The following is a 13,380-nucleotide window of genomic DNA, read 5'->3' on the forward strand; positions in this document are numbered from 1 at the left end:
CTTCCCTCTCCTCTTCCTCCTCCTCCTCTTCTTCCCTCTCCTCTTCCTCCTCCTGCTACTCCTCTTCTTCTTCCCTCTCCTCTTCCTCCTCCTCCTCCTCCTCCTCCTCTTCTTCCCTCTCCTCTTCCTCCTCCTGCTCCTCCTCTTCTTCTTCCCTCTTCTTCTTCCTCCTCCTCCTCCTCCCCTCTCCTCTTCCTCCTCCTTCTCCTCCTCCTCTTCTTTCCTCTCCTCTTCCTCCTCCTTCTCCTCCTCTTCTTCTTCCCTCTCCTCTTCCTCCTCCTCCTCTTCTTCCCTCTCCTCTTCCTCCTCCTGCTCCTCCTCTTCTTCTTCCCTCTTCTTCTTCCTCCTCCTCCTCCTCCCTCTCCTCTTCCCTCTCTTCATCTTCATCCTTCTCCTCCTCCTCCCTCTCCTCTTTCCTCTCTTCATCTTCATCCTCCTCCTCTCCTCCTCCTCCTCCTCCTCCTCCTCCTCTTCCTCCTCCTTCTTCCTCTCCTCCCTCTCCTTTTCCCTCTTTTCCTCTCCTCCTCCTCCTCCTTCTCCTCCTCCTCCTCCTCCTCTCCTCCTCCTCCTCCTCCTCCTCCTTCTCCTCTTCCCTCTCCTCCTCTTCCTCCTCCTCCTCCTCTCTTCATCTTCATCCTCCTCCTCCTTCTCCTCCTCCTCCCTCTCCTCCTCCCTCTCCTCTTCGCTCTCTTCATCTTCATCCTCCTCCTCCTCCTCCTCCTCCTCCTCCCTCTTCTCCTCCTACTGATGTGCATATGCAAACATCTTCCAAATCCTGTCGTGTTTGTCAGTCAAATGAAGGAGAGGAAGAGAAGGAAGAGGTGGAGGAGGAGGTGAATCAGGAAACAGTCGATGAAGGTGAAGACTGAGTATCAGGTGAGTTTCATCTCAAACATAGAAAATGATTAAGTTTGACTGTTTGTTGCAGATCAGGAAGATTAGATCGTTAAAGATTTGAGTTTTTAGCTATAAACAAGCGACTGAAGGCAGAAACTAAATCAGTGACAGGTCAACCTTTACTACTCTAGATCAGTGTGAATCTGACAGGTGACGGGTCAACCTTTAGATCAGTGTGAATGTGACAGGTGACAGGTCACACCTTTATTATTGTAGATTAGTGTGAATGAGATAGGTGACGGGTCACACCTTTACTACTCTAGATCAGTGTGAATCTGACAGGTGACGGGTCACACCTTTACTACTCTAGATCAGTGTGAATGTGACAGGTGACAGGTCAACCTTTACTACTCTAGATCAGTGTGAATCTGACAGGTCACACCTTCTGCTACTCTGCTGTCTATTCTTAATGCCTCTTTTAGTTTTACACCTTTCATTACTACACTGAGTGAATTTATTATTTAAACTACAAAATGTCAAAGAATGACAATCTTTCCCTTCAAAGTGAGAAATAATGTCAAACAAACTTAAAGTGAAGCTTTGTGAAAGAGTCCGGTGTTGAAAAGAGAAAAGAGTTCACAGTTAAGTATGAAACATGTGAATCTGATGTTTTAACACCGGTGGATTGATTCCAGGTAAAGACTCAGACTCAGTGCTGATCCTGGTTCCACCATGAGTCCTCTGCTGCTCCTGTTGCTGCTGCTGGCTGCAGTCTACTCAGGTAAAACACAGTAACTACGTACTGCGCTCAAGTACACATCTGACGTACTTTAACTTATAGAATGTGATATTTTTTTGTCATAAATTAAACTATCCACATTTCGAAAAAATAGTGTGAAACTATTTTGACGGTTGAAGTCATTTTTCATGTAAAACCATTTGATGGTTCCAGATTTAATAATGTTAATAATGTGTTAGTAATAATGTTAATGTATTAGTGATAATGTTAACAATGTTAATGTATTATTAATAATGTTAATATTGTTAATGTATTAGTGATAATGTTAATAATGTTAATGTATCAGTAATAATGTTAATAATGTTAATAATATTACTGTATTAGTACTATTGTACCCTGTAGGTACCCATTATTTAGAAATCTACTTAAGAGTATAATTTAGTTCTGTTTTTCTCTAAAATGCCCAGTCGTTATTCCCTCGTTCCTTGCCTGGCTCTGGCTGTACAGTTTTCTTCCACTGTACCTTCATTTAAGTACCAGTAGGAACCGGTAAATATGTTATTGGTGCCTGATTACACTGTGAATTACAGGCTGTATTATAACATGTTACGTCGTATTGCACTATCCCATCCTCATGTCTCTGAATTAAATGACATTGAGGTGTAATGACGTAAAAAATAGAAAATGTTGCTTAGTGGAGTTTTCCTTTTAGATAAATATGAGTGAGGGTTTGAGTTTTTGCTTCAGATTCAGATTTTTTCTTTCTTTCCCAGAATTCACTCCACCAGAAAACAGCACTGGTCTGAAATTCACTGTTGCTTTTCCGGAGAACATCGCCCACTATCATCCTGTTCGGCCCCAAAACAAGGTCCAGATCACTGCCCTGTATGACGACACTGAGGTCAACATCAAATCGTCTACCTACAGTTCCACAAACCCGATACTGAACGAAGGAGAGTCTAAGGAGTACATATCTGATACAAGACTGGAGCTCTGGAAGACAGGAGTCTCTGACCATAGTGTCCAAATTATCAGCAACAAGCAGATCACCGTCCATGCCATCCATCTTAAACACAACAGTGTGCAGACTGCTCTGGTTTTACCCACTAACAAACTGGGCACAGAGTACCTCATCCCGCCGGTACCCAAGATCCAAGGAACCACTCTCCCTGCGGACATAGTCACACCAGATGTACCTGAACGAGGTCCATTCAAACTCATTATCATCAACGGGGACAAAGAAAACAAGGTAACTGTTGAAGGTATCGAGACCGAAGAAGTTTCTCTTAAGCCCAACCAGATCTGGGTAAAAGAAGATAAGGCATTGCGAACTGTCAAAGCCAACGAGCCGGTGGCAGTCCTCTTCGGTCACACTTGCGCCATCCAGCACAACTGCACTTGTGGGCAGCTGTACGCCATGCTGCCGCCAGCCACAGAAGAGAAGCTGAAGTTCTACATCCCTCCTATTCTGGCCAAGAATATTGAAGGTGAATCATTTGTACTTCTGTCAGACAAACAATCCACCAAAGTAAAGCCCTTCGACCCGGACTCTCCGCTGGTCGAGATCGCTGGCACAGCCATCTTCTATCGTCCGGGCTTACTCCTCACTCTGATCCCAGAGACGGACTTCGCCGCGTGTTACGTCGTCAACTCCATCCCAGACACGGAGAGCTCCGCCTTGATCGTGGTCCACCAGGATCTCACTGATGGTGTTCATGTTGGAAGTGTTCCTTTGGAGAATCCAGATTGGCAGAAGCTGAAAGGGACAGAGTATGTCTCAACACTCGTTGGACTGGCGTCGGACAAGAGCGTCATCTGGCACGGTTCCTCCAAAATGGCCGTCTACTTTGTGGGAACAAAGGGAAGTGCTTCATTTGGGAACCCGGCGGCCATCATCAGTAAAAGCCCAGGTATGGAGCTGCACCATGAACATGAGCCACACATTTACACTACGACCTACACCCTCAAATAGAGAGCTGCAGGGATGACGTATTTCTGTAGTCCAACAGGAAGTGATCATCTCCCTGGTTCCCTCCACTAACAGGAAGTGATCATCTCCCTGGTTCCCTCCACTAACAGGAAGTGATCATCTCCCTAGTTCCCTCCACTAACTGGGTTTTGGATTATTACATAAAATAATCTCTGTGGCAAACACACGTTTATGAAACTGACACGTTTCAGCAAGATAATCTCCACAAATGAACACCACTTCATGTGTTTACTTTAGGTGTTTAGTGCTTACTACTGTTGCCAGGCAACCTACTTTGCTTTCTGGTACCACTCGTTGACTTCTTGCTTATCCACAAAATATTTAGTTTGTACACCTCTTGGCGTTTCGGAGCATATTGCGACGAACAAAGCGCTGAGCATAAACGCTTCTGTGCATGCTCGTAGCGCGCACGCCATCTATGGAGGCCCATGCCACGGTGTCTCACACGAGTATAAACAAAGCTTAAACTTTCCTACATCCAATAAACATCAGGACAGAGCTTCTAACGTTAGCCTAACGCACTGATAGCATCCACGACACAGTGTATGTTGTAGTCGTGAACTGGGCCTGTAACCCCACAAACTAATGAGCTGCTGATGAGCTTCTTGGCCTTAGAAGTACCACTCGGTGACTACTTGAGATAGTATTAGCAAGTTAGCTGGGAAATGCTAACAATGTATCTGATAAAAACACTGTTTAATCCATTCTTTACACACACTATAGCCACATGCACACTGCTCCAACGTGGGGAAATCCAAAGCTTGACAGCACGCCGGTCGTGTTAAGCTGGTCATACACTGTACGATTTTAGCCCATTTCTGGCCCGAATTTTGAGCCGCACGACTCATTGTAGAGGTGGATCGAATTTCAGCTCCGTAAGGCGTCGTTTCCCGTGAGGTGTATAGGGTGGACCGAGGACCAATTAACTACTCCCGACTGACCCTTGGACGGTCGGATGAATTTCGGACATGTCAGAAATTTTGGTCGTCCGTCCACAGACTCTCGCACAGTTGAAGCAGAGCAGCCAATTCCCCAACGTCAGCGCCTTTTTCTACTTTTTTTTAAAGTAATCAGAGCGTAGCTAGCTAATAGCCAATAGCTAATAGATATAGTAAAACGTAGCTGGCTTACCTCCAATTCTCCCTGCAAAATGGACAAGTCATACTGTCCACGTCTTCCTTTTGGGTTTTTTGACGAGTGGCTGACGATAGAAACTACAGTAGAAATTGACCGCAAGTTTGTGTTCTTCTTTGCAATTTACTTTTTACAAACTAGCAAACTGTTCTTCATAGTTGATGAACACAACTGGACCGCAAAATCTGGAGGCAATTTATGAGGCATTAGCAAACTCGGGAGATGTGGGAGGAGAAGACAATAGAAAGGATGAAAATAAAGTCCATATAGTGAAAACAGACATAAAAGCCAAGTTCTTCCAGAGGTTGATGAATTGCGAGGGGAAGCAGAGGAACATAAAACTGTATAAAACTATATAAAGCTTCTTCTATACGCTGATCCAAGTTCTCCAGAGTGATGAAGTTCTTCGCCTCCTCCTGTAACTTCAAAATCTCCTTCTCTTTTTCTTTGATGAATTCTTGCTGCTCTTGTTCACGCTGAATGGCAGCTTCTAACCGCTGGCGTTCAACTTCCTCCTTTTCCTTTTGGACCCTCAAAACCCTGAGTTTGTGCAAGCGGAGGTCCTCCTGGTGTGATCACTCAGGTTGTGGCTGACGATCGGACCATACAGTGGGATCACTTAGGTCGTGGCTGACGATCGGACCGTACAGTGGGATCACTCAGGTCGTGGCTGATGATTAGATTGTACAGTGGGATCACTCAGGTCGTGGCTGATGATTAGATTGTACAGTGGGATCACTTAGGTCGTGGCTGACAATCAGACCGTACAGTGGTATCACTCAGGTCGTGGCTGATGATCAGATTGTACAGAGTGAGCACATAAATTGTGAGCTTTGGCTTTACATCGTAAACGATCAACACAGTAGGAGTAGGAAGTACACAACAATATTTCTAAAATCATACAGCGTATGACCAGCTTTATCGTTGCTAAGCTATCAGGCCTCAGCAGAGTGATGAGTGATGCACAAGACACAGTGAAACCACTGATTTACAAGTGAATGGTTTCTTATCAAACATGCCTTCTGATTTCAGTTGGTTTGTTCTGTTTCATCTTTCTCAACAGATTTCAGGGGTTGCGTCTTGTCTCCAGAGGTCATAAAAATCGGAGAAGTTGCAAACGGCTGGCGAGAATCCCTGAAGTACTGCAAAGATCAGACCATGGAGCTGATCAGCTTCCCCGAGGCCCAACTCCAGAGACAAGTCTCCAAAAAAATCTTCCAGGCCAACGATGACAGCCTGAAGGAGGTGTGGATCGGCATGCGTCGGAGCTCCCAGTCTGGGGAGTGGTACTGGCTCAACACGGCTCCGGTCAATGACACCAACTGGGAGGACGGGGAGCCCGGCACGGTGCACGATGGCCAGTGTGCCATCATGAGTCTGGAAAAGGACAAGGACTTTGGCTGGAGCGACGAGGACTGCTGTAAGGCCGCCCGTCCCGTCTGCTACACCAAGCCCATCTTCCTTCCCATTTAGTGGGACGATCCAGCAGGGTGACGCAACGGGAAGGGAAACACGCAACCGTATCCATAACCATAATGTAGTAGCCATGCCCTAATATTATTTATGTTATTAAAATCACTGGTTAAAAGTTATTTAAATAATATTATAGGTTTAGATTAAATCTGAACTGGGATTTGCCCAGAGGAACGACAAATTATTTAAGAAACGTTCAGAAACGTTTGGTCCGTTCCACGCCTTTAGGAAGTTTTGTTAGTAATTAGGTTTGATGAGTTTTTGTGAAAATGTAACACCAGGTTCAAGGTCTCGGTGGGAGTGTGGGGGTTATAGAGAGCTCCAGGGATGACATTTGTAGTCCACCAGGAAGTGATCATCTGTATATGAGTATGGGTATACACAGCGAGACTGTAAAGGAGGACGAGTCAGCATGATGACTTTTAGTTGTCTCATTTAGACACTTGTTAGCAACCGACTTTTTAAAATTCACCAGAGGGATATTTACTGACGTATTTTATATCGTAGAACAAAATGTTAAAATCTCTTCAGCTTGTGTTTACCACAGACCTTACTTCAGACATCTAACTAAAAACACATTGACTTACAGTGAATTGATTCTCAAAAATACAGAACAAAGTGCGTCCCCTATCAGTCCAATCAGTACACGTCTTTTAGTTTCCAATAACGGGATGATTATTTATGTTACGGGACGGTTGGAAACCCTGAACTCACCAGCTGGCTTATTTTTAACAGAATGTTTTCTGTCTTTGTTTTGTAGCTTTACTATACATTACTATACATATGGTGTAATAATATTTAATATGGTGAAATAAATGTCAGATTCTGACTGAATATGAACATACTGCTTTAGCTTCGTATTGGTTGATGTAGTAGATTATTAAACACAGAGTCTGTGATCTGATTGGTTAAAGGACATTATATCCATCACTTGTGTGTCTTAATAAATTTAATCTAATCTCTGATGATACTGACTGTACATTTATTATTTGCTAAAATTAGGATTTGAGACTGCGTCAGTGTAAAGGTGTCAAGGTACGTGTCCACAGGGGCGTTTTTTATGGCGAGGGATCGCCTCGCTTCCCAGCATTGGACGCTTGACGGGCTGCCACTAGACACCTGATTGGACAAACGCTTTCCCTCATGAGCTGCTGCTCCCAGCATTCAAACTGGAACCAACATGGCGGCTCGTTTGGAAACTTTCTTCTCTTATTTCATTAAAATAGTTCACCGATATGTGTTTCTGAAAACATTTTATGTAGAAATAATCCATGATGAATCTGTCTTTATTTTAGATCAACAGTTAGTTTAAAGGTTTCTAGAGAGTTTCCAGAGGCGGCGAGTCGCACCGGACGCCCCTGATTTACATAAATTAGCCGAGATCTCAACTTTGGCGACGTGACGCCGTCTCTGGAATCACACCGCCACGCTACCAGAATAATTGCACGGCTGCTTACATAGACGATGAAGCGTGAAAAGGACGGAGGCTGTGGACACGTAGCATCAGATGATATCAATGATTTAAAACCATGCATGAAACAGTTATTTTAGGTTTTAGTATTTCACACCACAACATCCAGCTGTTACTGGAGAAATAGGTTAAACATTAACAAATATTACATCTTAATCATATGTGACGTCCTCTAACAACATTTCACACATTTAAACATTCGAACTGCTAAAGTCAGAGACATTTTGAAGGGTAAGAGCTCCAGTTTATCTGACAATACCAGCAAAAAATAGTTCCAGTATTTTTTTATTTACATTTTTAATCATTTTTAAGAAGTTGTTAATTCTAATTAATTGTAATGTTAGTGTTAGAGAGACAGCAGGGCACCTCAACATGCAAAACTCTGAAGTTTGTCTGATTAGATAAAAGTTAAAATGTCCAATAATAAATTGGGTTTTTAAAACAGCAGCTTTCTCTCAAGGCCATTCCCTCTATATTTAGCACCAGATCATAGAGTTCTTTCCAGGAAGCTTCTGGGAAAGATTCTGAAATTATCTGTAAAATAAAGCATCACTATGAACGGGCTCCTAAAGAAACTCTAAAATCCTTTCTAATAACATAATTTATTAGACATTACATGGATCCCTCCAAAAGATGATATTTGTTCTCAATAAACAAAATAATTATTTTTATAATTATAAGTTGTATCATCTAATTTAATTTATAATTTTTTTTTAATTTCAAACAATTTAAAAAACAAAAGAATTTTCTGAGTTTTTGTCAGGACATAATTGGATGTTTATCAGGACATTACATTTTCTAAAACAGCTTTTAGGTTAAGTGATTAATAATAAACATGGTAATAATAATAATTATTAGTATTATTGTAATTTCCCCTCGGAATTTGGATAAAACAGGTAAATAAGCACTTTACGCTTTTATATTTAGCATTTATAAGCGTGCAAACATCTAAAAAACACACTATTGTAAGCAGATATAAAGACATTTTAAAGTGTTTATTAATGTGCTGTATTTGTCAGCAGTTACAACTTCTCCCATGAAGACATATTTCATATTATTACGACTGTGTTTTATTATATTGTCATTCATTATCTGTTTATAAAGCGGCCTCTCCGTCCATGAGGAGTTAAAGTTGTTAACAAATACATTAATAAACATGTATTAAATGTGTCTATACTGAGTATACCTGCTGCATAAGGGACTGAAGTGTTGCTACACACATGAACTGATCTGAGAGCAGGTTACTTCCACCAGCAGCTGACCGACTGCAGAGCTCCAGCCTGCACCACCCACACCCCCATCCCCACCAGGAGGACGACTTTTGCCCCCAAAGACACAGACAGGAGGAGCAGGAGAGGAGGCGACGCCCCGCTCACGTACGGCGGTGGTTGGGGGGGCAGGACATACAGGGTGGCCTGCTCTTTGCCCAGTGGGTTGGAGGCGCTGCAGGTGTACTGCTGGCCCGGCTCCACGTCTCTCAGCTGGCTGACGGTGTGGTAGTGAGCCGCCGAGCCCTGAGCCAGCGGACTGACCAGAGAACCCTCAAGCAGGTCGTCCGGGCCAAGCCACTGGACGTCCGGGAGGGGCGAGCCCTGGACCCGACACAGGGCTCTGAACCCGGACAGCTCACTGCCCTCCACCGACACAGCCAGGATCTTTGGAGGAGCTGCAGCACAGAACCATCAGTGTTAATCCCAACATGCATGTCGTGTCTCAGTGTGAATGTTAGTGAGTCCAGACCCTGAGGTCCGTATAAACGTACCCTCCACCCTCAATCTGGTCCCCATCTTGTCCTCGAAGCTGACGTGTTCTCGTCCCTGAACCTCTACTCGGCAGTAGTAGCGCCCGCTGTCCTGCAGGGTGGCACTGTTGATCCGCAGCGACAGGTCGTGCTCCCTCGGGTTGCCCTCCAGCCGGTAGCGCTGGTCCTGCTGGGGACCCGGTTCACAGGTGGGGGTCCCGGGCCGGCTGGTGCAGCGGTACAGGACAATGGCGCCCTGGCCGTGGCCCAGACGCCACAGCACCTGCAGGGAGGAATGCTGGGAGTGCTGCGGGTGGCTGAAGGTGCATGGCAGCACCACTGGGTAGCTCTCGATGGCTCGGACCTCCGACTGCACCTTCATGGACCAGCCGTCCTCTCCGGAACCGAGGGCTGCTGGGCGGGCCGGGAAGGAGAACGTCTACGGTTTAATGTCACAACTCTACAAATTCATCGAACAGGCAGAGGAACCGATCGAGAACCTAAATATGATGAGAACCTAAAAATGATGAGAACCTAAATATGAAGAGAACCTAAAAATGATGAGAACCTAAATATGATGAGAACCTAAAAATGATGAGAACCTAAATATGATGAGAACCTAAAAATGATGAGAACCTAAATATGATGAGAACCTAAAAATGATGAGAACCTAGAAAAGATGAGAACCTAGAAATGACAAGAACCTAAATATGATGAGAACCTAGAAATGACAAGAACATAAGAATGACGCCTATAGAGACTCATACATTTGTTCCAAATACACGGTTTATAATACAAGTGACTATTTCCTTTAAAACTGTAAGTTAACTGAACTGGTTCTGAATAGTTTGTACATTCAATAGTTTGTTCATCAGTTATCATCAGACTGTCGTCTCCAACTAAATCTCAGCCTATAGATCAAACACTTGGCTATTAACACTTTGGTTATTAACAGACAACACTTAGCATGATTCTATCAGATATATAGAGAAGTCTGGATAAACAATATCCTCCACTGTGTTGGACGGGGGAAGACTGAAGGGACATGGCGGCGATCAACCTTCATTTATTAAGGTATCACCAACATAACATACATTTAATCAGTATATATATAAACATCACTAGGACAGAGTCATTGGTGTGATTATTTGAATATATTCTGAAATCAATGATAAATATTACAACACTCTTATTCTATTATTTCATCAGTCTCTATTCAGTAAATTAGAAGTTTTACTTTATCTGTTAAAATTAATCTGACGTTAAAGCAATTCATCTGATTTGTACATAAAGTACACAAACATACAACACTGTGTGTGTGTGTGTGTGTGTGTGTGTGTGTGTGTTCTCACCTCCTAAAACAGGTAACAGAAGACTCAAAGTTCTGCAGATCCACCGGACGTCCATGATGAGACTGCTGAAGAGTGTGTGTGTGTGTGTGTGTGTGTCATTCATGTGACTCAGTGTCTCCCAGACACACTGTGTGTGTGTGTGTGTGTGTGTGTTTCCATTCTTCTGTTTCTACTTCCTTCATGTCTATTTTTTATTATTAGGAAATCAGTTTGTCTGCATCCAGTAAACCCAGTAAAAGCAGTAAAACCCAGCTGGACTCTGGTTTTAGTCATTTTTAACATTTCTTTGGTTTATTCACATGAGTTTTTATTAAGTGTGTTTTTGTTTTGACGTTTTCTCTTATTGGTAACAATAAAAGTCATGTTGACCTTTTTAAACACTGAGACAAAGTTAAAGAAAGAAACTAAGGTCAACCATTTGTCAGGTGTAGTTACCTGTAATTTGTTCTCCGTCCTCTGCTGCCCGCCATGCCTCATCCTCTATGGTGGGGGAGGGAGGGTCTAATACAGGGTCCAGGTCCAGCATCCGTCATCCGGAGGGTCTACATAGCAGCCGAAACAAAGGGTACTAACACTAAGGTTATAGGCCCACCAACTGTAACAAGGGGTACTAACACTAAGGTTATAGGCCCACCAACTGTAACAAGGGGTACTAACATTAAGGTTATAGGCCCACCAACTGTAACAAAGGGTACTAACACTAAGGTTATAGGCCCACCAACTGTAACAAAGGGTACTAACACTAAGGTTATAGGCCCACCAACTGTAACAAAGGGTACTAACACTAAGGTTATAGGCCCACCAACTGTAACAAGGGGTACTAACACTAAGGTTATAGGCCCACCAACTGTAACAAGGGGTACTAACACTAAGGTTATAGGCCCACCAACTGTAACAAGGGGTACTAACACTAAGGTTATAGGCCCACCAACTGTAACAAAGGGTACTAACACTAAGGTTATAGGCCCACCAACTGTAACAAAGGGTACTACACTAAGGTTATAGGCCCTATCATAACAAGATACTAACACTAAGGTTATAGGCCAACCAACTGTAACAAGGGGTACTAACACTAAGGTTATAGGCCCACCAACTGTAACAAAGGGTACTAACACTAAGGTTATAGGCCCACTAATCATAACAAAGGTACTAACCCAAAGGTTATCAGGCCCACCAACCGTAACAAAGGGGTACTTACACTAAGGTTATAAGCCCACTAATCATAACAAAGGATACTAACACTAAGGTTATAGGCCAACCAACTGTAACAAAGGGTACTTACACTAAGGTTATAGGCCCACCAACCGTAACAAAGGGTACTAACACTAAGGTTATAGGCCCACCAACTGTAACAAAGGGTACTAACACTAAGGTTATAGGCCCACTATCATAACAAAGGGTACTAACCCAAAGGTTATAGGCCCACCACCGTAACAAAGGGTACTGACACTAAGGTTATAGGCCCACTAATCATAACAAAGGGATACTACCACTAAGGTTATAGGCCAACCAACTGGTAACAAAGGGTACTTACACTAAGGTTATAGGCCCACCAACCGTAACAAAGGGTACTACACTAAGGTTATAGCCCACTAATCATAACAAAGGATACTAACACTAAGGTTATAGGCCACAAACAACTGTAACCAAAGGGTACTAACACTAAGGTTATAGGCCCACCAACTGTAACAAGGGGTACTACACTAAGGTTATAGGCCCACAACCGTAACAAAGGGTACTAACACTAAGGTTATAGCCCACCCAACTGTAACAAAGGTTACTAACACTAAGGTTATAGGCCCACTAATCATAACAAAGAGGTACTAACCCAAAGGTTATAGGCCCACCAACCGTAACAAAGGGTACTTACAACTAAGGTTATAGGCCACTAATCCATAACAAAGGATACTAACCACTAAGGTTATAGGCAACCAACTGTAAACAAAGGGTACTTACGACTAAGGTTTATAGGCCCACTAATCATAACAAAGGATACTAACACTAAGGTTATAGGCCAACCAACTGTAACAAAGGGTACTAACACTAAGGTTATAGGCCCACCAACTGTAACAAGGGGTACTAACACTAAGGTTATAGGCCCACTAATCATAACAAAGGGTACTAACCCAAAGGTTATAGGCCCACCAACCGTAACAAAGGTTAACTCAGTTATACTCCCAAACACCACGGTGCGATGACTGGGGCTCCCCATCCACACCGGCCGGAGCTGTCGCTGACAGAGCTCACCGAGTTGGTCCATGTGCGCATCGGCTAGGGAGTATAACCAAGTTAGTTAGATAGTTAGTCATTTAGTTAGCTAGTTGAAGGAGAACACAGGTAACATTAGGCCGATAATGTCTCTCGTATTTGATTTGGTGATAAGTTTTACTTTGTGACAGCAGTTTTGGTATGCTAATGTTGAGCCAGTAGCTAGCTAGCAGAAGCTACCGGCAAGTTACGTAAACAAACGCTATAACGTGGGCTTCAGAATAAAGTAGTGCTTTGGGCGTTTATTTTCTTAGTGACCTTGTCTTTGGATGGTGTGAATGAGACAGCAGAGGAGGATAAACAGGTGATCAGAGAGGGGAGAGGACTGGAGTGGGAGAGACAGAGACAGGTGATCAGAGAGGGGAGAAGACGGGA

At 43.5% G+C, this 13,380-nt stretch overlaps 2 protein-coding genes across 2 annotated transcripts; one reads left to right on the forward strand and one right to left on the reverse strand.

Annotated features, from left to right (window-relative positions):
* Nucleotides 1–668: 668 nt before the first annotated feature.
* Nucleotides 669–7,143, forward strand: LOC119496870 (IgGFc-binding protein-like). The gene is made up of 4 exons (XM_037784517.1): nt 669–876; nt 1,533–1,618; nt 2,350–3,486; nt 5,764–7,143. The coding sequence occupies exons 2-4, from the start codon at nt 1,570–1,572 to the stop codon at nt 6,171–6,173; spliced, it is 1,596 nt and encodes a 531-aa protein (XP_037640445.1). The 5' UTR covers nt 669–876; nt 1,533–1,569; the 3' UTR covers nt 6,174–7,143.
* A 1,487-nt stretch (nt 7,144–8,630) lies between these two features.
* si:dkey-11p23.7 (V-set and Ig domain-containing protein) lies at nt 8,631–10,840 on the reverse strand. The gene is made up of 3 exons (XM_037784681.1): nt 10,738–10,840; nt 9,407–9,799; nt 8,631–9,310 (listed from the first exon to the last, which is right to left on the reverse strand). The coding sequence occupies exons 1-3, from the start codon at nt 10,838–10,840 to the stop codon at nt 8,886–8,888; spliced, it is 921 nt and encodes a 306-aa protein (XP_037640609.1). The 3' UTR covers nt 8,631–8,885.
* Between the last annotated feature and the right edge of the window lie 2,540 nt (nt 10,841–13,380).

This window comes from Sebastes umbrosus, chromosome 11 (genome assembly GCF_015220745.1).
Source record: "Sebastes umbrosus isolate fSebUmb1 chromosome 11, fSebUmb1.pri, whole genome shotgun sequence".
In the NCBI taxonomy this organism is placed as follows: Eukaryota; Metazoa; Chordata; class Actinopteri; order Perciformes; family Sebastidae; genus Sebastes; species Sebastes umbrosus.

Coding starts and splice junctions, on each gene's coding strand:
- LOC119496870 (XM_037784517.1), top strand. CDS start 1,570: ATGAGTCCTCTGCTGCTCCTGTTGCTGCTGCTGGCTGCAGTCTACTCA. Junction 1,619..2,349: donor GCTGGCTGCAGTCTACTCAG/GTAAAACACAGT, acceptor TTTCTTTCCCAG/AATTCACTCCACCAGAAAAC. Junction 3,487..5,763: donor CATCATCAGTAAAAGCCCAG/GTATGGAGCTGC, acceptor CTTTCTCAACAG/ATTTCAGGGGTTGCGTCTTG.
- si:dkey-11p23.7 (XM_037784681.1), bottom strand. CDS start 10,840: ATGAATGACACACACACACACACACACACACTCTTCAGCAGTCTCATC. Junction 9,800..10,737: donor TCTGTTACCTGTTTTAGGAG/GTGAGAACACAC, acceptor CGGCCCGCCCAG/CAGCCCTCGGTTCCGGAGAG. Junction 9,311..9,406: donor GACCAGATTGAGGGTGGAGG/GTACGTTTATAC, acceptor TCTGTGCTGCAG/CTCCTCCAAAGATCCTGGCT.